Below are 26,057 nucleotides of genomic sequence, written 5' to 3'. Positions count from 1 at the left end.
GTGAGAGAGAAAAGGAGCAAATGAGCAAGGGCAGAGAGAGAGGGGGAGGGAGGGAGGGAGGGAGGGAGGGAGGGAGAGAGAGAGAGAGAGAGAGAGAGAGAGAGAGAAGTGGGGCTCATCCAAAGTGAGGCTCATGTTCACCTGAAGTTGGGGCTCGTGTTCACCCGATGCAGGACCCAAACTCATGAACCATGAGATCGTGACCTGAGCCGAAGTCAGATGCTTAACTGACTGAGCCACCTAGGTGCCCCTAAATGCTGTATGTTTAAAAGCACATTCTTCAGGGACATCTGGCTGGCTCAGTCAGTAGAGGCATGTGACTGTTGATCTCGGGGTTGTAGGTTCGAGCCCTTCATTGGGTGTAGAGATTTCTTTAAAATAAAATCTTTCAAAAAAAATAAGATAAAAGCACATTCTTCAGAAAAATGCCAGTTACACAAGATTAGCAATGAATTAGAGTATGTGAATATTTACCAAGAATAATTATTTTGCTGGTTATTTTTTAATACTCGGATGATCAATATAAAGTTCTTTTTTATTTTGTTGCAATGTACATGGATATATTTTTCTTTCTTTTTTTTTTTTAATTTTTTTTTTTCAACGTTTATTTATTTTTGGGACAGAGAGAGAGACAGAGCATGAACGGGGGAGGGGCAGAGAGAGAGGGAGACACAGAATCGGAAACAGGCTCCAGGCTCTGAGCCATCAGCCCAAAGCCCGACGCGGGGCTCGAACTCCCGGACCGCGAGATCGTGACCTGGCTGAAGTCGGACGCTTAACCGACTGCGCCACCCAGGCGCCCCCTTTTCTTTCTTTTTAAGTTTCATTTTTGAAAATAGTTTTTGAGTAGAACTTGTTAACAAGTCCACCAACATAATAAAATCATTTATTAGTTAATAACTACATGTTTCGGGGCACCTGAGTGCCTCAGCCTATTAAGCACAGGGCTCCGTGCTGATGGCACAGAGCCTGCTCAGGCGTCTTCCTGCTCCCTCACTGCCCCTGCCCAACTAATGCATGTGTGCTCACTCACTCTCTCTCTCTCAAAATAAATAAACTTTAAAAAATAAATACATGTTTCAAAAAGTGTAAAATTTTAATTTTTTAGCACTCACTTTTACTCTCAAGTGTCCCAGTTTGGTTGATAAATTTTATAGTATCACCACTTTACAGACATTTCTCAGAAGTTGCTCAAGATCATTCTGCTTACTTACTGGCCAGAATTGAATTATATGGCCACACCTACTTATAAGGGAGGCTAGGAAATATAAACTTCATTTTGGGGAGCCACATGTGCAGCCAAAAATCTGAAAGATATGGATAATAGACACTGGAAGACAAATAGCATTTTGCCCTATCTCCCCATCACACTTTTGGCTATATTTTTATGAGACCGATCTGCTGATTTTTAGGGAGAAAATGGTAGGGTACCTCTAATATACAGTTTATATTCATGTGAAAAGGAAACCAGTAAGAAATGAATTGGTTATATAAAATAGAATAATAGAGAATCTCAGATCTCCCACCAGAGATTTATTACCATTTGAGCATTCTTTTTATTTACCCTCAAATTGCCCTGTTTTCTGTGTGTATAGTCTACTGTGATGGGTCTCACTAAATTCTCTCCTTTACTGGAATTCACATGTTAGCAGAAGGGTGTTTGATCCACTGCCTTGGAGGGCCATTCTATGACTGCATTGTCCGTCTTGCCTCTTGACCATGCCTGCTGTGGTCTGTGATGAACTTTGGGTCTTAGGGAAGGAGAAGCTCTCAGAAGGTACAGGCCTCGTGTGGTTTCCGGGTGTCTTGCACTATACATGACTAGCTGTAGTCGTATACACTGGCCACTCATGGATTAGACCCACATACCTAAGAAGAAGAGATATTCTGGATGTAGTAACTAGATCCACATTTTTGTAATTAGCTCTCAGCCTGGGCCCTACCTTAAAACAAGACTTACTGCCTTGAGACAAATTTCTGTTTTCTCTAATCATTCGTTTTAACTTACTTTAAGCTATTCTGATGAAATCTTATATAAGGTTAAGATGGTGGTATTTAGCACAAATATAATTATGCTGTAATGACACAAACAAGTATTCACTTGCTTTAACCACTCACTTTATGGGAATGATATTTAATGTGTTCCTTTTTCTTAACTATCTTGTATCATTCACACATGCTTTCTTTTAGTGTGGTTCAAGTTCAGGGAAAATGGAGGCTTTACTCCCATCAAAATCAATTGAGATTCATGGTTTGTGAAATCCACTCTTAGTGTTTTGCATTCAGAAGCATCACTATAAATGTTCCAGAGACTAAGACCTCCACCATCTGCTCCATTAGGCACTGGATTTCAGTGGCAGTATTTGATTAAAAAAAAAAAAATACAAAACAAAAACTTAGCATATCCAAGCAACAGTTAAGCCTGAAGCTTCTTGAAGTAAGAATGATTAGGTATTTCCTTCCTCTTCAGTGAGTCCTGTACCTTCATGGTCTCTGCACAGTTTTGTACTTTTAGATTTTCATTTTTTGACTTTTATCTGGTGAGCAGGTTTTTTCCTTTTTAGGCCCACGGTATATTGTTTTGTTTTGTTTTTTTAATTTGATAGTTGTGTGTTTGATTGAAGCCTTTATTCTATGAATCATTCTGTTCATCAGAAAAAAAAAGGATCCTTTTGCACCTTGTTCTTCAAAATTTGAAGGCTCTACAAAGGTCAGTTTCAAAAGACACTTCACTGCATCAGCTCTTGTGAAAGATCTTGAATACCATGTCCAGGGGTCTATAATTGATCTTCTGCCATTCTAGGCTTCTACTAGCTCTCTTTTAATCCTAATAGATGATTTCCAAACCATATATATGAACAATAGTTTAAACTGATTATAGGGGGTAAAGTTCTTGAAAGTCAAGAGTTATCTTTGATAAAACAAATCTTCCATATTGAGAATCAATTCCTTTTATTTAAAGACTTGGCAGTTTAGGGGAGCCTGAGTGGCTCAGTCGGTTGAGCATCCCACTCTTGATTTCGACTCAGGTCATGATCCCAGGGTCATGGCATCCAGCCCACGTCTCAAGCCTGCTTGAGATACTTCTCTCTCTTTCCTTCTGCCCCTCTCCCTTATTCATGCTCTTGCACACTCTAAATAAATAAATAAATAGGGTTTAAAAAAATTTTTTTTAATGTTTATTTTCTGAGAGAGAAAGAGCATGAGTGGAGGTGGAGGAGCAGAGAGAGAGGGAGACAGAGAATCTGAAACAGGCTCCAGGCTCTGAGCTGTCAGCACAGAGCCCGACGTGGGGCTCGAACTCACGGACCATGAGATCATGACCTGAGCCGAAGTCAGATGCTTAAACGACTGAGCCACCCAGGCACCCCGGCAGTTTATTTTTTTAAAGAAAGTAAAGTTATATCTCAGAAGAAGACTTATTTTATTAAATAAATTCCCAGAAACTTAAATTGATTAAGGATAATACTAATCATTAATAAGAATTTTTTGTGTGGAGGAGGAGGTAGTGATAAATGTTTCTCTGGGACAGTATTAAGTTTTTTAAAGTTCTCTACGTATGGTTAATGTCTTAGTAAAGTTAGATTTCTCCTTAATGACGTTTTAATGTTCTCTTACAAGAAAGAAAATTTGCTGAGAGATAAACAGATAAAGAGGATGGATATGTATACCATATGCTATATATGGGTGTGTGTGTGTGTGTGTGTGTATGTGTGAATATTACTCAGCCATAAAAAAGAATGAAATCTTGCCATTTGTGACAACATGGATGGACCTAGAGGGTATTATGCTAAGTGAAATAAGTCATACACAGAAAAGCAAATGTCATATAATGTCACTTATATGTGGAATCTAAAAAACAAAACGAATGAACAAACAGAATGGAACACTTTTACATACAGGAAATAAACCATTGGTTGCCAGGGGGGGCAGGGGTGGGTGGGATGGGTGAAATAGGTGAAGGGGATTAAGAAGTATAAACTTCCAGTTATAAATAAGTCACGAGGATGTAATGTACAGCCTAAAGAACATAGTCAATAACATTATAATAACTTTGTATGGTGATGGTTGGTAACTAGACTTACTGTAGGGATCATTTAACAATATATAAAAATATGAAATCACTGATATATACCTAAAACAAACAGGATATTGTTTGTCAGTTATACTTTAATTTTAAAAAGGAGAAGAAAAATTTGTCAGCAATAGCAATGAAAGAGACACCACAGCAGTGAGGGAGCAGACAGAACTTAATACAGAATTTCTGTATATAGTATGTCACTTTTGTCACAGTGACAGCTTTTTTTGGAGGGTGTGTATTTAACTTGGTAATTAAAGTTAGCATATTTGTAGCAACTTTAATTTTTTATGACTTATTCATTCTACCAATGTTCCATTTTCTTGTGCTACTGAATTCTTGTCTGAATTTCTGTATTATGTGTTTATCTCTGTACTTCTCCTGGGGCAGACCATTAAGATGAAGGGTTCTGCAGTCATCAGAAATTCAGAGCTGTTTTATAATTGCCAAGGGTAAAATTAGCAAAGTCAATTATTCTCCCTTTGGCTTTTCCCTGAAGATATTAGGGGTCTTCAAGGTAATTGCCTTAGGTAACATTTAGATTTTTAAATATCTCTAAGTATAGAAATTGGTATATTAATCCTCTGGTAATTGTCTTCTTACTGTTCTAGCTCTGGTCACATAAATGTGAATTAACAAGATTTTGAATTCAAGGGTGAGTTTTGAATTCAAGAGTAGTGTTTGAGTTTTCATTCATTTTCAGTTATGGAACCTAAGGTCAGCTTTTTGTTTTGGTACTTCATTGTACACAGACCCTAGACTTGGAGACTTTAGAATGCCTCTTTTTAAGCCATAAATTCCCTGACTCCATTGAAATAAATTGCTTTATATTGTGTTCATATAGAACATCACTGGATCCTGAAATGATGGGGTCATACCAGAATCTAAAATTTTAGTATCTGAGCATCAAACTATCAATGAGACATGCTGAATAATTGGGGGGAAAACATGAAGTGGAGAAGCACTATAATTTAGAAATCTGGCTATTAGAGGCTTTTTCTGGTTCCTGTTTATTTTGTAGACTAGATCTTTATTTTAGGATTAAGCCACAGTACAAATACGGCTGTTTGGATTACTGCTTGTCATCTTTTTTCTCTAAGTCTTTTATTTTACATGTATAGTGATAACCCTAGTATTTGAACAATTGAATTCAGGGGCACCTGGATGGCTCAGTTGTGGTTTCGGCTCAGGTCGTAATCTTAGAGTACATGAGTTTGAGCCCTGTGTTGGGCTCTGTGCTGACAGTGCAGAGCCTGCTTGGGATTCTCTCTCTCCCCTACTGTGTCCTTCCCGGGATCACGTGCACGTGCACTCTCTCTCAAAATAAATAAATAAACTTTTAAAAAAATAATAAAAAAATGAATTGACCATGCTATTTTTTTCTCATTATAGTCGTTTTCATTTAATGGACCTATCACTATACATCAGGTGGGAAACTGTGCCTTAGCTTGGGTCTTGTCTGAGCACCCAAGAACATTGTCATGATGTCATTCCTGGGGACTGTTCTATTAAGCATTAGTGATTTATGTTTCTAAATAATTAGGGGCACAGATGTACTCTTTACATAGCTGATGTATTTCCTTATGTTAACTTTGTTTTCCTAAAGGCATAAATATGTTGTTTACAAGGAAGAATTTTGTTTGTATAAATATGCTCAATTTATGCATATAAATCTCCTCCTTTTATACCATCTATATATTTTAATAAAAAGAGGGCTATTGGTTATTCCATGTTTATATTATCGGTTACATTAATTCTACTTTCAAATTCATGTTAAAAAGTGAAATCTAGGCTCACTTGGCTGGCTCAGTTAAGTAGAGCATGTAACTCTTGTTCTTGTGGTCACGAGTTCAACCACCATGTTGGGTGTAGAGCCTACCTTAAAAAAAAAAAATGAAACCTAGAAACATGCTATATCATATGAAATTTGAGATTTTCTTTATCATATTCATTTAAAATAGACATTGTGACCTTGTGTGTTTATAGTCTTGTCAGCACTATTTTACTTGTGGAAATTATTGATTATGTTTTAGCCTCTTTAGTCTGACACCCAAGATTAATGTCCTTTTCTACATATAACCCTTCTCAAGTATAGATTTTCATGACTAGCTTAAATGTGTGCAGAAGGTAAGTAGGGTGTCATATATTGTAACAATAAAGGCAGTTATCTCCCTATCAATTGAATAAAGAAGCCAAAATGTTATCATAAAATTACAATTTCAAAGTCCCCAAATTTTTGCAGTTTTTTTTTTATCATGTGCTAACAAAGCTACCCATTAAACAGACACTATATCCATTTTCTGAGCCACTTCCTTGATCTTTAAAGCAAAAGTGATAAATGATTAGTATTTGAGAAGTGTACTTAGAAACAAGAAGCCAAATATTATGTTCTTTTAAAATTTATTGTCTCATTAAAACCTTAAACTTTGTCCTTTTGGTGCCATAAAACAATGGAATGAAGTGTCTTTTTGCCATAAAAAGATCAAATGCCATCATACAAAAAATGGACAAAACTCCTGAGTGTCTGTCAACCAGAAAGCTGACAACCAAGAAGGGAATTTCTTCCATATGCCTAAGCTTTCAAATAAGCCCATTTTAAAAAGTCTGTGTTCTACAAAAATATATTCTCTAAAATGGGTAGAGTTGAACCCCATACCATGGTTGGCCACGAGAGGTAGAAATATGTTGACTAGGGCAGATTTTTTAAAATGTTTATTTATTTTTGAGAGAGAGACAAACAGAGCATGAGCGGGGAAGGGGTAGAGAGAGGGAGACACAGAATCCGAAGCCGGCTCCAGGCTCCGAGCTGTCAGCACAGAGCCGGATGCAGGGCTCCAACTCATGGACTGCAAGATCATGACCTGAGCCAAAGTTGGACACTCAACCGACTGAGCCACCCAGGCATCCCTGGGGTAATTTTATAGTATACTTAGCCACCTCAATTTTGTAAATCCCTTTTTCTACTTTCCAGAAATAAAATTAATCAAGCCAGCTTTTTTTCCTCTTCGTTTTCACGGATGTAAACTGCCATTTCTCCAAAGCCAGAGGGGAAAAAAAAATCCACTTCTGAGCTTGAGCTAATTATTTCTTTTTGCCTTTCTAATGATTTTACTCAAGGAACTTCCTGAGTTAGGAGTTAACAAAAGTACTGGGTAGATGAATAGCTGATTCCTTCCTCTGCATCCTCAGCTAGCTGACCCCACATCTCTTCACTCATCCTTTCTTTATCCCATAGATACATCCTCAGTACCTCTTTCTTTGTCTTTTATTGTTCACAAATCAGTTAATTCCATCTCAGGCTATCCCCAGCCCCTTTCTTCCCATCTTTCATTCTTTATCTTCTTCCTTGTTAGTTCAGAAAAATTGTTATCCATCTTTTTGCCTTCTTCTTGCTCCTTTCAAGAAAAAATAAGCCAAGAAACTTTACTTAGGAATTGAAAAACATCAGAGTAAGGCTTGGCATGCTCTTGTGTTAATAAGGAAAATTGGGGCACCTGCGTGGCTCAGTCGGTTAAGCGTCCGACTTCGGCTCAGGTCACGATCTCACGGTTTATGGGTTCGAACTCCACATTGGGCTCTGTGCTGACAGCTCAGAGCCTGGAACCTGCTTTGGATTCTGTGTTTCCCTTTCTCTCTACCACACCCCACCCCCGCCCTTCGTGCTCTGTTTCTCTCTCTGTCTCTCAGAAATAAACATTAAAAAAAGTTACAAAAGAATAAGGAAAATTATATAATTAGAAATGAAACAGGCGTAAGAAAGAACCAGGGTCTCTACCCTCATTTTTTCCTTTAACCAGGTTTCCCTATAACTGGCAATGTTTAAAGACATTTTTTAAATGTCTTTCTATTTAGTTTTGTTTTCCTACTTTATTTAATTGAAGGTATTGTAAGATTGTGGTTTTCTATTTTATTTTTAATTGTAAGCATATGGTATTTCTAATGTTATGGGCTAACCAAGCTTTAGTCGGCTGCCCTGGGAACCTAGCCACCATTTATAACCTCAAATATTGGGACATTGAGGTATGAACTCCAAACAACTGACTTATAGATAAAATTCCAAAATGCAGTGCATTTGTAATTTCATGCCTGTTGTGTTAGATTAATACCGAATTTGAACTCCATAAGCGAAAGAACAGTTAAGAGCATTCAAAAGGATCCATGTGACTGCTTTTCATTAGTAGCTACAGATAGTTCATTTGTGTTGATTTAATTTGGTTTTAGCATTTCCATCATTTTCCTGATTCCTCAGAGTTGTAAATACTCATGGAAAAAATTCACTCTAAGCCCAAGTTGGTTGATGGGGCCTTAACCCAGGAGCAAATGTTATTTATTTAGCAATAGTGATTGGGGAAGAGCCCTTTTCTGGCAGCTAATGACCTACTGGAGGACTTGTGTGCCCAAGGCAAAGCTGAAGGCCATTAGCCCAACAGGTCATTAACTGACAAATGCCTGACCCTGAGGTCATTTCTGATATTGGAAACCGTGAAAACATTAAAGTGGGCTTGTTGGAAAGTACAGCTGTGCCAAGGAAGTTTCTTTTTAAGCATTTTGGAAAATGCATTGTTTGTTGTTATTCACATGGCTTAATTGTCTTTGTTCTGGGGCCATTTTCACTGTGCCCAGCAAGTCAGTCAGATATCAGTAAACACCAAAACTGTAGTGTATGGCCAGTCTTTGATTTTTAAATGACAGTTTCCCTGTTTAGAATATCACATTAACTATTTCATTCCGAAGCAACTTCAGCGTTCACTTTTGTGGATAACTTGTGTTTTCATAATATGTTGGGTTATATAGCACTTACCTATTTTATACTTCTCAGAGATGACCTATAAAGCCACATAAGAGAAGTGGAAAGACCTCAAGTAGAAGTCTGTGGACCTATTCTCTATCTCTGACTTTTTTTTTAATTAGCCATTTAACATTGGACAGTTCATTTTCTCCCTCAGAATTCTAGTTTAGATCATTGATCATTTATCTTTTTCTCCAGACTGTTTATCTATTGTCTTTTTTTTTTTTTTCTTTAAGCTCTATGCCCAATGTGGGGCTTAAATTCATGACCCTGAGATCAAGAGTCGCATACTCTATGGACTGAGCCAGCCAGGCGCATCCCTCTAATGTCTTAATACTCCATTTTTCAAGTCAGCTTAGAAACTTCATGATGTAGAATATTTAATATTTATTAAAATTAGTACAAAGCACTTAATAATATTAACAACTTATATTTTTGAGTGCTTGCCCTGTGCTAGACACTATTGCAAGTGCTTTATGTGTATTAACTTATTTAATCTCTCCTGAGACATAGGAAAGGGTTAAGTAATTTCCTTGAGGAAATGGTAGAGCTGCTGTCTAAATCTAAATATAGGCAATCTGGCTCCAGAATCCTCTAGCTTAGCTAAAGTAGAAAACTAACAAACCAAGAACCATGATACCTTTTTTGCCAGCAATTTTGCAGTTACCGGTATTGGGATTTATAATACCTTAAGCGACTAGTAGTTTTAACATATTGGAATAAGTATTTCAATACAAACATCATTAGGAGCTTTATGAAACATTTTGGAGAAATAACCAGTAAGCAGAGGCAACTTGTTTTCTTAGTTTCCTCATCTGTAAAATAAAGACAACATTATTTCCATCTCCTGTATCCCTACCAGTTGCAAAATTCTACAATTCTGAGTGTTGTAGGAGAGAGTCTGAACTTAAAATGTATATATGCAGATCCTGAAGATGTTACGATATAGGAAGAAAAACAAAGGAATCAAGAAAAAATTGTTTATAAACTCAGAGATGTAATAGAGAAATGACCATCTTTTATAAATGTCTAAGATCTAGAGATTTACATGCATATTTCAGCAATCTAAAACAATACTCTAAATTAATGAACTCACCTATATGGCCAGTTTGTGATGAGCAAATGATACGGCTTAATTTGTTCAAGTACTTTAAAAGCCATAAGATGATATGCAGATATAAAATTCTGAAAATAATGATTAAACAATTATAACTGCAAATTTATTTTGAAAGTTATGATTTATACAATTCACATATTGGAAAAAGTATTGGTGGTGCAATAAAATTTTTGCGTGCATTGTGTTAAGCATTAGAAATGCCAGTTTAAAAGACAATTGTATCACCTGTTTTCAGTCTTCATGTAAATTATATCAACAAAAACAAAAACAAAAACAAAACAACCCAATTGTATCTCTACAGATTAGAGAATTTCTAACCCAAGTATATCCATTGTTTGATTCAAGGGTACAATACAGCCAATCTCGAGTTTCTACTACTTTTTTTTTTTTTTAAGGAGGGGAAAAAAAGATTACCTAATTTTCTAGAATGCAGTACCAATAGAGCCAGTTATTTTTAGCATTCCATTGATTCACAGATTTTGAAGAGCTGCAATGGTATTTGGAAGAAATACAATTACAGTTTTAGACGAGATGCGTGGATTTTAATGCATATGAGTCATGCTTTTATTTCTGTGGTTGCCTTTAAAGTGCAAACCTCAGGACGTCTCTGAATTACAAACATCTGCCTTTTAGTGTAGCCCAATTAGAAGAGGAACTAATTGAACTAAAAATTGAACCATGTTATCCAAAAGACAAGGGATTCCTGGAATTTGCAAGAGTATGTGTGAATCTCAGAGAAATCCTGAAATTTTTAACTCTTTGGCCAAATGTGTTCTAAACTTTTTTTTTTTTTTTATGAATCTAGTAAGATCAAAGCTGAGAGTCAGTATCAGTGATGTATATAAACCAAGGTGGAAATGCTCCCTAATATTATACCCCATAGTACCCGAGAATGATTATGTTTTAACCTGCCTTCTGCCTCTGTTTCTATTCCGTTAACTTACATGTTTTTGGAATACAGTGATAAAGAAATTAACACCTTTATAAATATATTTCAGAATAACAATCTGTAAACTGTGTGTCAAAAATCTGGGGACTCTGTGTGCAGTTAAAATGGCTAACCAAGGTATGAGTTATACATGACGTATATCAGTATAAGGTAGTATTTCAGATTATAGATCACATGCTGTTTATGGTGGATAGTGAAATCCCTTTAGTAAGTGACTGTCAACACTTTTTCTTTAATGGATCACAATAGAAAATAGAGGGATAATGAAACTTTTGTTTTATGAAAAATTTCACTCATTTTTGTACATACACATGTATGCATGTACTGTGTGTGTCATGATGTAGAATACAATTCTTATCGTGGGTTGCAATTTAAAAATTTTGAAAGTTGATACTATTAGGCAGTGTTCTAGCCAGCAGCATCCTTTCGTTGAATGAAATAAGGTACCTTGATTCTGGTGTTCTGAAGTTTCACATTGTGAACTTGTGTTTTTCAAAGGTGGGATTAACCTTTAAGCAAAATCACACTTGGAAACTATCACTTAACATCACTGAGAGTGCCATCAAAGGAAGAAGCAGTGAAAGCAGAATGGAGGTTATCAGCCACATGGGGAAAAGTGGGCACGTCACTGAGATGGCAGATATAATTCTCTCTGAGAAGTTGTCAGAGCAAAGTGTAACAGAGCTACTAAGTGTGGGGCATCCTAATGGGGAATATCCTGGGTACAACAAACTTGACAACATACATAAGGAATTCTTATGTTGGAGAAAGTGAAAACTAAAGCAACTAACTGCTGTATGATAATGTCAGAATTACTTTGTTTCACGACTAAGCATTTAATTCCCAGCAACTATTTAGTTTTTGTAGTAATGCAAGATACTTAACCAACTTTTTTTTTAGCCTACTGGAAAGCATCTCTTTTTCTCCTTTTCTTACAAAAAGTTTTATTTTGGTGTAAGCATTTTAAATTGTAAAAAAAAATTATCAGCCACTTTTTCAGGAATCTAAGCATTGTTTAAATCAATAAATGATTATCATTACTCAGTGGTGAACAGTAGACCAAGAACCATGCACCGTCATTCAAAAAGTGAACTCAAGGGGCACCTGGCTGGCTTGGTCGGTGGAGCATGCAACTCTTGATCTCAGGGTTGTGAGTTTGAGACCCACATTGGGTGTAGAGATTACTTAAAAATAAAATCTTAAAAAAAAAAAAAAACTCCTTATTTTTGGATCACTTTTTTATTGTTACTGAAAGAAATCCATATTTTGGCATCATCCTTACAATTGTTATGAATAAAAAACATATACAGCTACACATTTAGGTATTTCTGGTCATGGGGCTAACTGTTGATAAAATGTAGATACCTCTTACTTAGATAAGCTAACTGAGGCCCAAAGGAGTGCTATGGGAGAGGGGGGCAGAGGGAGTGCCTGGATGGCTCAGTCGGTTAAGCATCCAACTCTTGGTTTTGACTCAGATCATGATCTCACAGGGCGCTGGCAGCATGGAGACTGCTTGGGATTCTCTCTCTTCCTTCCTCTCTGCACCGCCCCCCCCCCCAAATAAATAAATACACTTAAAACAAAAAGTGATATGGATGGCCCAAAGTCATGCAGCCTTCTAAGTGGTCAATAACAAAGTAATGTCCTTTATCTTTATAAGGTCATAACTAGTTTCATTAGTAGAGTGCCAGGAACATAGTAGGCTGTCAGCAAATGTTTATGGAATGAGTGCATTAGCCAATATAATATTAAACTTCAGCACTTCATATTCAAGCCATCTTCCTGAATTTGTGGCCCATTTCTTTTAAGTTTTATCAGTTGTTATTTTCTTTTAGACTTTTCTTTAGTTTGCTGAATTTTCCTGAGCCCTTTCTGACAAATGTTACCAGTAGTTAGAGGCCATAAACCAATGTATCAGCTGTTCTAAATTAAAAATTAAGATTATCAATTTGCTTAGTTTTTGCTGCACCTGTCCTACTGGTTGTGCCATTTCTCTCTCCGCTCTTCCCCCTTAGCCAGAAAGAACTTCCAGCTCACTAGAACAGATTGCTATCCCTCCCACAAATAAGCATGGTCTTACACATTTGGCAGCATTGAAAAGGCTCCCTTCAAAAAGCCTAGTTAGAAGCTTCCTCCAGAACTCCTGTGAGTTAGTGGTGTGTTTATTGCAACAGACCTTTCATCATTGTCGTCATTAAACCTGGTCCTTGTCTGATAGGAAGGAGTGGGGAGAACCATTCTTTCAGACTTCATGAATGGCTTTATTAAAGCAACTCATTTATATTAATCAGCATGCAGATTAGGGCTCATCTGGGTTGTTTGTGCCCAGGTGGTGGGTGAGTAGATTCACCCCTTATTTGGCCACTGCCGCTGCTCCCTGTGTTCTTCAGAGGTCGCTTCTCCATTGAGGCTGCCAGCCTGAAAGCTCTGGCTGAGCACTGGGGGACTGAATCCACCTGGAACAGAATAGTTTGCTTAAACCCAGTCTGTAAATGATAAAGTGCTTTGCAAATGTTAGATGTTATTATTGGTCTCTGTGGGAGAGCACTACTTCTTAGCCAGTTCCTCTACCTCACCTTGGTGTAATGTAAGTAAATCTTTCCATCATTAAATGCATCTCTCAAACACTCCGTGCTTTGTTTTTTGTGAAGAGGAACTGAAGAGTGAAGCTAACTGCCCTGGTTACTCTTAGCAGACTGTTCGGCATCCTTTATCTTTAAAAGTATTTTTCTGTAAGACATTTTTACTGACAATATTGGTTTTGTGGCTTAAAAAAAAAATCTTGACACTATCCCTTCAAATATCAAAGCTTTTTGGAAAGGACATATTTATGCTAAATCTGTCTTTTGTTTCTCCCAAGATGTATATGAGAATTAATTCTTCCCCAAGGGCGTTTTACCTTTGCAACTGCTTCATGCATTGCTATTTCTTCCTAGAGGTGGGGGAAGGAGTGCAATAAATTTGTGTGTAATTAATGCCATCAGCACTGCAGATGCGTGCACACACATGACTATTTCCTTCGCTAGCAGCTGTTAAGAGTAGTAAAGACTGAGGGGCTGTGTGTTCGTTTGCCTCCCAAATAGAGTGATGGATCACACGTTGTCATTCTACACTGTAGTAAAAACTCATTAAAATAACCTTTCCAGCGCAAGTTTTTGAAAGACGATTATAAATCTGTAATAGCCTCCACAGTTTCTATATACCAATGAGTTAAGTGCGGGGCAACCTTTTTTTTTTTTTTCCTTCAAGTTTATTTATTTTGAGAGAGGGGGAGAGAGAGAAAAAATCTCAAGCAGGCTCTGCACTGTAGGCACAGAGCCAGACATGGGACTCAACCTCACGATCTGTAGATCATGACCTGAGCTGAAATCAAGAGCCAGATGCTTAACCAGCTGAGCCACCCAGGCACCTCTGTAGCAACCTTTTTTAAGTGAGTTAAAACACAACCATACTACACCAACTCAGATAGGTTTTGCTGGCTCAAGCTTTTATTGAGCCACATTAGTTAATAGTTAATATTTTTCTAAAGATTTAGTTGTATTTTACTTTTTATTTGAGATGGGTGCTCCTTTGCCCATATTAAGTGGTCTGGTTTCCTGGTTAACTATCTACAACTCAGCTGAAACTTTTCCATCTGTCAAATACTGACAGTACTCCTGGATCACGCCTGTTGAGACAGGCACAGCTCGTCTCCACAGAATGCTTACCACCACTTACTGATCTTATTTTTGCTACTCCGAGGACTATTGTTTGATTGATATATTCCAGAAATCAATTTGTGGACACAGCTTCAGAAGCCTCTCTGAGGCTAAAAGGAGAGTGTGCTCCCCAGCTCCCCGCCCCACTCCATGGAGATAGGTTTATTGTTTTAACCTGATTATAAAAGCAGTACAATAAAAGAGGGGAGAAAAATGTAATACATTGTAAATTTAAGCAGTTATAAATTTATTGATTACAAATTTAAGCAATTTATAAAAGTTGAAAAAGAAAATTTTTTCATTAAAAATCATCCAGATGCTTACTTACCATTTACACATTATCATTATTACTACTTTGTTGTCCTTTCATTTAAAAAAAATTTTTTTTGTTGATTTATTTATTTTTGAGAGAGAGAGAGCACGTGCACAAGCCAGGGAGGGGCACACAGAGAGAGACACGGAACCGAAGCAGGTTCCAATCTCTGAGTTGTCAGCACAGAGCCTGACACAGGGCTTGAACCCATGAACCACAGGATCATGACCTGAGCCAAAGTCAGATGCTTAACTGACTGAACCACCCAGGCGCCCTTAATATTTTGTTGTCTTTTCCGACTTTTCTCTCAGCGTATATAAACACAGAGATTGACCTCACTTTGTTTTAAAAATATCTGTCATGCTATTGTAACCAGCTTTTGTAACCAGCTTTTTTCTTTTAAGAAGATATTACAGACGTCCTCAGATAGCAGTGTGAAGACGTTATTTGGTCATTATTGTTCTCTTACCAACCCCTACTTCTCTTAATTTCTATTTTTTATGATAGGAATTTTATTATAGCTCAGGGTGTAATCACCACAACACCTTTTGCGAGTGCATATGCATCACTTTTGCTTTTCAGTTAAGAAAAATCATCAAATTGTAGTTACTCTTGCCAGAAGATAAAGAATGAGGCAATTACATTTTCCCTGAGACTGACGAAATTTGTCCTGTAAATTAACCATTTAAGAAATTCATTCCATCAGTTATACGTCAATTAAAAAAATAATAATAATAAAAGAAATTTATTCCAAACAAGGTGCCCCCAAGAAGCTAGCTCATGACATTGACAGTCTGAACAGTTACCACTTCTGGCTCACTGAAATTGAGGGTGTTACTCAGAAGACGTGGGAATAGTATATGGCATTGCCAGGCAGTCAGATTTCAACATGACAAATCAGAAAGAAAAGCATTTTTGTATTGCTTGTGCAGGTAAGCAATTATGCCATTCTTGCAACCTCCAGAAATGCAGAAATTAGCTTATCTCCTGCTTGATTACTGTCTAAACAGCCAAAGTAAACTTTATAACATTAATGGTGACAGATTCTCTTCTAAGTGTTCTACATATTTACTCATTAGAGAGGAAGTGATGTGGCCAACTAGAGCCATTATTTGTTTGACACAACTTTTCACTTAAACCTGATATCATTCTGAATCCGATTGTATGAATTATTCCCAAGCATTAGAGCCATTCAAGACCCAGAACTCAGCAGTGTTGACCTTAATTGACCCAACTAGGATATTTCTGTCAGTAGGTGGGGTGGGCTATCAGTCTTAATGGTTTAGGACATGGAAATGGTTTAGAATGGTTTAGGAAATGAAAATTGCTTAATTAGGATTCTAGGTCTTGAAACCAAGGGGCTTGGATACAAAAACTTTCATGAAGAAAGTAATCGGGAGAGTTCAGACAGAGGGAAAAGTCTGTGTGAAGAGAATAGATAAAAATAATATCTGAGCAGGGCACCTGGGTGGCTCAGTCAGTTGAGCATCCGACTTCAACTCAGGTCATGATCTCACGGTCTGTGAGTTTGAACCCTGCATCGGGCTCTGTGTTGACAGCTCAGGGCCTGGAGCCTGCTTCGGATCCTGTGTCTCCCTGTCTCTCTCTCAAAAATACATAAACATTAAAAAAATAATAAATAAAAAACCTTTAAAAAATAAATAAACCTTTGGTGAGCAAAGGTGTCTTACCAAGCTTTATAAAAAAGCAGTTTTAAAATCTTCATGCCTAACTATAAATATTAAGATTTGCATTTCTAGAAGCTCGGAATCAGAATTGGAAGGGACCTTATAGAGTTATGTTTCGCAACTTCCTTCATTTTATAGTTGAGAAAAATTAATTGTCCTACCCCAGATCTCAAAATGACATTACTAGGAGACCTTGAAGTAGGGTCTAGATCCTTTGGCTCCTAATGCTCTGCCCTGTTTCATTACAGTCTTTTCATTGTTGGGCTTCTAAGAGTGGCTATCATTGATGCTCTTTTAAGTCTGTCATGTTTTTGTAGTTGATAGTGTTTGCTTGCCCCTCTGGGCCTGAGGAACGAAAGTCCTTAATCTTTCTCATGGTGCCCTTGTTAAGAGTGCCAAGAAGTGGAGGGCTTGGGTTCTTAGTCTCAGGAGATCTGGCATTTAGGCTTCTGGATTCTCTGACTGCCATTATCCTTGCTACCATTGTGGGTTGCTGGAACAAATCATTCCACAAGAATCTGAGGGAGAAAAGTATCATGAAGCAGGTACTTTCTTATATTGAAATACAAAAGGTGTCTAAACAGGTGCCTATGTAGTAAGCCATGTATTGAAAAAAGATCAGATTGGGGCGCCTGGGTGGCGCAGTCGGTTAAGCGTCCGACTTCAGCCAGGTCACGATCTTGCGGTCCTTGAGTTCGAGCCCTGCGTCGGGCTCTGGGCTGATGGCTCAGAGCCGGGAGCCTGTTTCCGATTCTGTGTCTCCCTCTCTCTCTGCCCTTCCCCCGTTCATGCTCTGTCTCTCTCTGTCCCCAAAATAAATAAATGTTGAAAAAAAATTTAAAAAAAAAAAAAAAAAAAGAAAGAAAAAAGATCAGATCAATAAATGGCCTCATTAAATATGTGTAGCTGGTAGTCCTGTGGTCTTCCTAGAAATACTACAATTTTAAAGGAGGATGATACTTAAACATCTCTCTCTTTGGTATAATTTTAAATGTTAGGGACTCCTGGGTGGCTCAGTGGTTAAGCATCCAACTCTTGATTTCGGCTCAGGTCATGATCTCATGGTCATGAGATTGAGCTGCACATCAGGCTCAGCGCTGGGCATAGAGCCTGCTTGAGATTCTCTCTCTCCGTCTCCTTCTGCTCCTCCCCCGCTTACACACATGCTCATGTGTGTGCTCTCCCTCTCAAAAAAAAAAAAAAAAGGTAATAAAAAAAAAGGTTAAGTAAACATTTCAGGCAATAGAAAGAGATTTATGTGTGCATTGAGTAAGTCACCCTTGCCTGGGACACTTCAGCTCCCCTAGGCTATTGCTGGTTTTCATAATCTCTTACCTTCCTTGATTTGTTAACCCAAGGAAATCCAAAGCTTTTTCCTCAATGATCATCATTGGCTATGGAGGTGTATTCTGCTCAAGTAACTATAGCTATTTGGAACTATGGGTCCTTTATAAATTTTGAACTTATGAGTACAGGTCTGTCTATATTTCCTAATTACATTAAAAAGAAAAAGAGACAATAAAATGTCTGTTGCCTCTGCCTGGTCTGAAATCTCAGGGAAGTAAAGGCACAGTCTAGTTATGCAGAGCCAGATCCATTGTTAAAAGTTCATGCCATCATTTTGACATTTAGTGTTGTGGACTTTCTCTTTATAAATCCCTCTTCACTTTACCAGTGCTGGTCTCAGAGCTCAAACTGTTTCAAAACCGTAACATTTCTTAGTGAGTGATTGATCTGTATTACGTGTCCGGCCATCAGGGGGATCTTGGGATGTTGCTTGTATAAACTGTAATCCAATCTGATGCTGTGCATTTAGTTACAGTCTTTCATAGACCTATTGGTGATACTCTATCCTCCTGGATTTGGGAATAGAGCTTATCTGATACCTTCAGGGGAAAAAAATCCATTCATTTTCTTTCTTCCCCACTTAAATAACTCAACACATCTGGTAACACTGTAGGATCATTGTCCTTCCAGTTCCTCTGCAGCTCATATTGCTACAATATTTCTTAAGTATTTGGTTACCTAAAGGGCAATGTGATTAAAAAAAAAAAAAAGACTTTGTATAGGTCTTACAAATTAACCCATCTGCAGAGCTAGAAAAAAAATGGCTTTAATCAGCAAAATTTCCATATCAACAGCCTTGTCTGTGTTACACAGGATGAACGTAAATATAAATTTGGAGATGAATGTTCATGTGTTAAAATTTTAAAGCAAGTCTTTCCACAAATTAATGTAATTTGTGTCTAAGAAAATGTTTATTAAATCTAACGTACCTGAGATTAAAGTATCTTGTTGTTTGGGTCTGTATCCTTTGGCTTAATAATGTCTTCAATTACAAGAATGATAAAAGCTGAAACAAAATCCTTTAATTCAATCAGAACTTAGCTAAATTTTAGGAAGCAAAGAGTGGGAATCAGATACGGTACTGCATGATATAGGAAGCTAAATATACACGATATTAAGACTTCGCAAGAAGCGGTTGGGGCTGCTTTGAGGAATTCTTGTTTGGAACGGCTGCATTGAAATACCACTATTTTATCCTCTTGAATTAAGATGGTTTATGCAAACAAGTCTAAATTGTACAGTAGTTCCAAAGAGACTGTTTTCTGCTTGTTTTACATTCTGGAACAAGTTCAAAGCTTTTGATTTTGGTTGATTTTTTTTTTTTAACAGCCTGAGTCTTGAAAATAATACAGGTTTGATGAATATGATTTCAATATTGCAGTTCTATAAAAATTTTCAGTGTTTATGGTACATTTGACCCAGGGGCCCTCCACCAAATATATCCACAGTGCATTTTAAGTATAACAGAATGAACACATTTGAAAGGTTAACCATTCTTTTGCTTTTGCTTTTCTTTCTGTATTAAGTATGAAAATTAGCATTGTAATGGCTCCCAGAATGGAGATATTGAAAAAGTATCCACCTGACAGAAATAAACATACAGAAAATAAATTGAGTTAAGATTTCATTAGGTATCTGAAATTTAAGCTTCTGTTCAAAATGGCTATTACTGGATTTTCATATATATTAGTTCAATGCTGTGCTTGTAAGATTTTTTTTTTTTTTTGCTTGAATTATGCCTGAAAAAAATTGGATTACAGCTCTAATATCCAGGTGGGCAATGCCATTTGCCAGGATCTTTGTATATAACCCCATAAGCACAAATACTGCCTTGCTGCTAAGCCTTCTGAGGCTTTCTGAGGTAAAAATGGGCATAAAAATGTTTAATTGTTTCTTTTAATTTTTTTTCTTGTTTTTTTAGGTTGTGGAACTTTTAGCAAGTGCTCTTATGGACTTGGTGCAGGGAGTATACCGTGAAAATTCTACTTCAGCAAAGGTAGGGATTGGGTACTCATTATAAAATGTTAGGTTAAAAACCCTCGTGGCAAAACTAGAATTGACGAGCGAAAATGTCATTTTTGTTTTGTGTTTAAATTGTACATGACATTTTTTTTTAGATTAGTGTTTTGGCTACAAATCCATGGCCATACGCTTAGTACATAGCAGATTTAGCCAATTAAAACAACCTCTTATCCTCTGGCTGGATTCACAGTCTGTTCAGTCTGCAGCAGCCCAGGAGACACCAGGGTGCTCTGTCTACTGGCTGGCAGGTAGCACTGTCACAGGGCAGGCAGACTGGAGAAACAGCTCGTGCTGAGGTGGCTGGGCGCAGCCTTTCCCCAGAGGAAGGGGTCTTCCGTGTCCCAGAAGAGTGGACATGATCTGAAGAGGATGACTTTTGAGGGCATGAGGAAAGAATGTCTTTTATGTCCAAGATCCAGAATTCACTGCGTTATTAAATTCTCTGTGATAAGAAGTAGGATGGTTGTGCAGTTGGATCATTCTGATTAATTATATAGATCTAGAATTAAGGTTTTTTGACTCATTTAACAGGACATCTTATGGGTTAGGTTTTATTTCTTTAAAATGCAGTTATTTCATTTCAGTAGGATATTGAATGTGAAGCAGTTGCCTCATTGACCACCGCCATCATTTAACATGGTATATGCTATTATACGGGATTCCTAGCTTAGGGTTTCATTATTCTAACTTCTTTAGCTTCTGTATTAGCAAGATTTCACTCACTGCAAATTAGAGAAAATATGCGCATATGCACATTTTAGGCTTTTTGACATTTCCATTTGAAAAAAGAAAGACTGATTTTACTGGAAAATGAAACATAGGGCATGAGCAACTTGCATAGGAAATTTAAAAGTATAACCCAGGGACTCTGGATGGCTCAGAGAATAGTTAGTAAAATATGAAGAATTGTACCTTGGACGTCTGCTAACATTTGGTTCAAGGAACCACAGTTCCCTGGAGGCATATCTAACTTCACCTAAGTTGCCTAGTGGTATGTGGGGACCTGGCAGGATATACGACCACAGTGGGACCCCCTTTGCCGCATTTTTCAAAAATATACCATACTTCACTACCATGGCTGAGGATTAATAGCACATTGTAGAATGGAAGATTCCTGGTCTAGTTCCACTCATAAGTTGCCTCATATATAGTATAAAGAAGATGATAGTGGCTAAACATGTAACACTGTGGTAAGTAACTCACCTATGTTTCTTCATTTAATCTTCACAGAAAGCCTGCTAGCAGATACTACTGCCATCCCCATTTGACATAATGGGAAAACCGAGGTTTAGAAAAGATTAAATAATTTGCCCACAGTCATACAACTTGCTAGTTGAGATTTGAACACCAGAGCTCAGGTTCTTAACCGTGCGTTTTCTACCTCTATACCTCATGAAACCCAATTTGCTCGCCTCCCTCTGCCATACCTGAGATCCCACCATATATGGTGATGACAGTGACCTCTTCTGGCAGTTGAGGCATCGTTTTCCCCTGGGATAGTTCCAATGTGTTCACCGTAGTTCCATGTAAGATATTAATATCGTACAGTTAAATACCTTAATTTTTAAGTGAAAGTTTTATTGTTGGTTTTAGGGTTCTTGGTTTATTCACTCTTAACTGTTTGCCCACTATAATTAGCCTAGTTTGTTAATAATTTTGTGAACATTTATTAAATACTTTCTGTATGTCAGGCAGACCTAACAGCAACGACAACAGTAAATGGTTAGATAGCCCTTTACAGTTTGCTTATACTTTCTTTCTCTACAGTCACCCATAAAAAGGGGGGCATTTGTTGGTACGCCCATTCTATACATTAAAAGCCTGAGATTCAGGGATGACAAAAGGCAGGAAAGCCTATTATCTGGAAACTCTTTGTTGATGTATGTTTCACAGTGGCATGATCTGAACCCAGGTTTTTTGACTCCAAGTCCCACATAATCTGTTTCTTCCTGGGAAAGAGAAAAGAGGAAGCAACGAAAGTCTTTGAAGGACTGTTGATCATACGTGCACTGCCAATTAGCAGGCACTAATTGCTGACTTTCATTGGCTAGTTTTACTTCAGAGAATCTGTAGCAATGCTTTGTCCATCTGCCCTGTTTCCCTACCGTCTCCCCAAACACAGCCCTTTAAAGCACTAGCGACCTTCTTTAAGCAATTACATTTCTGAATATAGCCAAACCATTTAAAGAGCTGTTTTGGTTGGTTTTGTTTTCTTTTGTTTTGTTTTTATAACGGAAGGAAAATGCATAGTTGGACTGAAGCTGCGGGAGTGCTTCTGGATGCCTCCATTTGTGTCCCAGGTCCAATTTAGGTTAACCACATTTCCCTTCCTAACCAGAAAAATCCTGGCCTTTCTCCCCCCTCCTCTAAGTGTGCTTGCCATTGCAATGGCAGTTCAGAATTTGGGTTTTCGAACTTGGCCCAGGAATGCCTTCAGAGGCAGAGAGAGCACTGCCCCACATGGAGTGCCTTCAAGGTTTTCATGTTCTGGCACGATTGGGAAGCAGCCACAAGTGGAGGTCATGTGGGAAGTGAGTGGCACAACCTCCGTAGCCTTGGGCCAATTCAGTACACAAAAGAATTGCTTTGTGATTTAAAATCAGCTGCAAACCATTTATTCTCTCTAGGGAGAAGAGAATACAATGCAGTCTGTTTTCTATATGGCTACTTAATGCAGTGATGGAGAACCTGGGTAGTACGAAAATAGCTTTCTGTGGAGCAGTGCCTATGTGACCAGGGTAGATGCACTAAAAGCAAATGGAGGAGAATTACAACTGAATATATCCAAAATCACCTTCTCCAGAAGAAGTTTGTAGAGTAATTACCTAATCCTCCTTTAAACTATGAAAATTTATGTGACTTAACATTAGTAATACTTGACAGATCATATGTAAACTGTGATCATGTAAACATTCAGAGTAATTTTGGAAATTCATCCTTTGATCTAGCCATTGAAAAACAGTATTTTTATTTTTGTGTTTGTTAGTGAATGAACCATTTTTTCTTTATAATAAAAATTAGCCATTGTGCTTTCTTTAGTGTTTATAGCATTTCCTCTCTGTCTACCTGGTTTGGTGTTGTTGTTAGCTAATTGGGAAAAAAAAGTATATGAAGTAGAAAAATTGCATTTTATGTTTTTTTAAGTTTGTTTCTTTATGTTGAGAGAGAGCACAAGTGGGGTGGGGGAGGAGCACACAGTAGGGGGGTGGGAAGACAGAGAATCCCAAGCTGGCTCTTTGCTGTCAGCACAGAGCCCGAAGCAGGGCTCTATCCCACAAACCATGAGACCATGATCTGAGCCAAAATCAAGTGTCAGATGTTTAACCAACTGAGCCACCCAGGCACCCCCCCAAAATTGCATTTTAAATGCAGCTGTTGTTTACCATTCTAAGAGTTCCCAAGTCCTGCCGTGTACATTGTGTTCATGTTACTCACTGTACACACTAAATATTTTGCATTTTAGAAAAATTGGCTTTGAATCCAGACCTTTATATCTAAAATCTTTATAGCATAATTATCTTATAACTTGTTTCTAATTAGAAAAGTAACTGCGTATTTGGTAATAAAAATTGAAAGCACAGCAAAAGGTCAAGAGGAAAAAAGAAATTATTTTACATAAACCATCCCCAGAAATGAATCATGATTACACCTTAATGTATTTCCTTCTAGATTTCATTCTATATTTCTCCCATTTTATAGTTATTATTCTATGTCATTTTTTGTTCCGATTGATTCCCTAGGATTTGTTATTAAAAGTCTTCAAATGGGGCACTTGGGCGGCTCAGTCGGTTGAGTGTCCGACTTCGGCTCAGGTCACGATCTCGGTTCGTGGGTTCGAGCCCCGCATTGGGCTCTGTGCTGACAGCTCGGAGCCTGGAGCCCGCTTCAGATTGTGTCTCCCTGTCTCTCTGTTCCTCCCCTGCTCTCACTCTGTCTCTCTCTCTCTCATTCTCTCAAAAATAAATAAAGATTTAAAAAAATTTAAAAAAGTCTTCAAACGTTAGGGGCACCTGGGTGGGTGGCTCAGCCGGTTGAGTGTCCAACTTTAGCTCAGGTCATGATCTCACCGTCTGTGGGTTCGGGCCCCACATCGGGCTCTGTGCTATCATCTCAGAGCCTGGAACCTGCTTCAGATTCCGTGTCTCCTTCTCTCTCTACCCCTACTCCACTCGTGCTCTCTCTCTCTCTCTGTCTCTCAAAAATAAATTAACGTTAAAAGTAAATTTTTTTTAAAGTCTTCAAATTTTAATTTTAATGACTATTTAATGTTTCTCCATACTACTATAATTTACTGAACCATTCCACAATTTTTAGATACTTACCCTGTTTCCTTTTTTTTTAAATGAGTTTAAACAATATTGTGATGATGAACATCTTAGTGTTTTTAACAGTGCTCTATTTTATACTATTTGCTAAAAAAAAAAAAAAAGAACCCTAGAAGTGAGATTTTTTTTTTAATCAAAAAGTTACTATATCTTTAGGGGCACCTGGATGGCTCAGTCAGTTAAGCATCCGACTCTTGATTTCGGATCAGGTCATGATCTCATGGTTCGTGCGTTCAAGCCCTACACTGGGCTCAGCACTGACAGTATGGAGCCTGCTTGGGATTCTCTCTCTCTTCTTCTCTCTCTGCTGCTCGCCTGCATTTACTCCTTCTCTCTCTCTCTCTCTCTCTCTCTCTCTCTCAAAATAAATAAACTTTAAAAAAAGTTAAAGTAAAATCTATTCTTCAAAAAAAAAAAGTAAGAATATTTTCAATATATAGAAAAAGATTGCTATCCTTAGAAAAGCCTGCTTTTGAAGTTGGCCCTTGGCTAGAATCTGGGAACTTGGATTTTAGGAGTGTCTCTACCATTATCTAACTGGTAAGTGCAGCTCACTGTAGCCAAAATGTTTTTGCCAGTAATGTGGTTTATTTTGAATATCTGCTTTCCTTCTGGGAGTCTGGAATGTTGGTATATGCTAGGCAGAGAGGATGACCAACCCCTACAGAAATGCTGAGCACTGAGTCTCCAATGAACTTCCCGGGTAGACAGTATTTTGTATATGTTATCACATGTGTTCATTCTTAGAGGAATTAATCACATCTTGTTTGACTCCACTGGCAGAGGATTCTTGGAAGCTTGCGCCCAGTTTCCTGTAGACTTCATCTCATGCACCTTTTTCCCTTTGCTGGTTTTGTTTTATATCCTTTGCTGTAATAAACCATAGTTGTGACTTTGACTATATGTTGAGTCCTAGGAGTCCTCCTAACAAGGCCATCAAACCTTGGGGTGGTCTTAGAGACCCCTAAACACTGTTTTTCTGATTCCTTATTATTTCCACCCACTTGTACTCCTTCCTTGTGAACTAATCAAGGTCCTCTGCAACACTCATGTTGGTTTTTAAATGGGGAACAGCACACCTCTTTCCTGTCTTCAGAGATTCTGCTCATGTTGGCTTGGCCCCGGTCTCAGGAAAGTGAGAGGGTTTTAAAGAGGATCCATTTCTCTTGGAAAGGAACTGGCTTTAACTGGCTTTAACTGTTAAAAGCCAGTTTGTACTAAATTTTGTACTAAATGTTTGTACTAAAATTACAAAGATCCATTGTATTTTTTTCCAAGCATAGATTATACTTTCAGTATATCATTCTCTTACGAGAAGTAGATAAGGTCACTTATGTCCATTTATTTATTTTTTATTTTTTATGCCTATCTTCCTTAGCCCCTTAGCATATCTTCCTTAGCCCTTAGCATCTTTCAAGTAAGATATAAGAATAATTCAATTCACCAGGAAGTTATAGATTGGTGCCTACCTGCAAAGCCCAATGCCACCTTCTAAAATACAATAAAAAGATTAGCAAGGGGAGCTTTGTCCATTGAAAAAATAACAGGGAGAAAATTGGAACAAAAAGTCACATCTGGTTGGGAAAATCAGAAAAGACTTCAAGGAGAATGTGATATTTGAGGTGGACATTTAAGGATGGGAAGGACGTCTGTTGATGGAGAAGGATGCCATTTGAGGCAGAGGAAACAGCATGATCAAAAGTAGGTGTATTTAAGATCAGGCCTTCA

General features: G+C 37.7%; 1 protein-coding gene across 1 annotated transcript in view; it reads left to right on the top strand.

Moving 5' to 3' along the window:
• PDSS2 (decaprenyl diphosphate synthase subunit 2) overlaps window positions 1-26,057 on the top strand; it is a 263,366-nt gene that overhangs the window by 163,814 nt on the left and 73,495 nt on the right. Inside the window, exon 4 of the mRNA XM_043592048.1 lies at window positions 19,904-19,978. Within this exon, the coding sequence (XP_043447983.1) occupies window positions 19,904-19,978 (75 nt within the window). The remainder of the gene's footprint in view (window positions 1-19,903; window positions 19,979-26,057) is intronic.

This window comes from Prionailurus bengalensis, chromosome B2, assembly GCF_016509475.1.
Source record: "Prionailurus bengalensis isolate Pbe53 chromosome B2, Fcat_Pben_1.1_paternal_pri, whole genome shotgun sequence".
Taxonomy (NCBI): domain Eukaryota; kingdom Metazoa; phylum Chordata; class Mammalia; order Carnivora; family Felidae; genus Prionailurus; species Prionailurus bengalensis.
The sequence above is the reverse complement of the archived record's forward strand: the minus strand, read 5'-3'. Positions and strand labels throughout refer to the sequence as shown.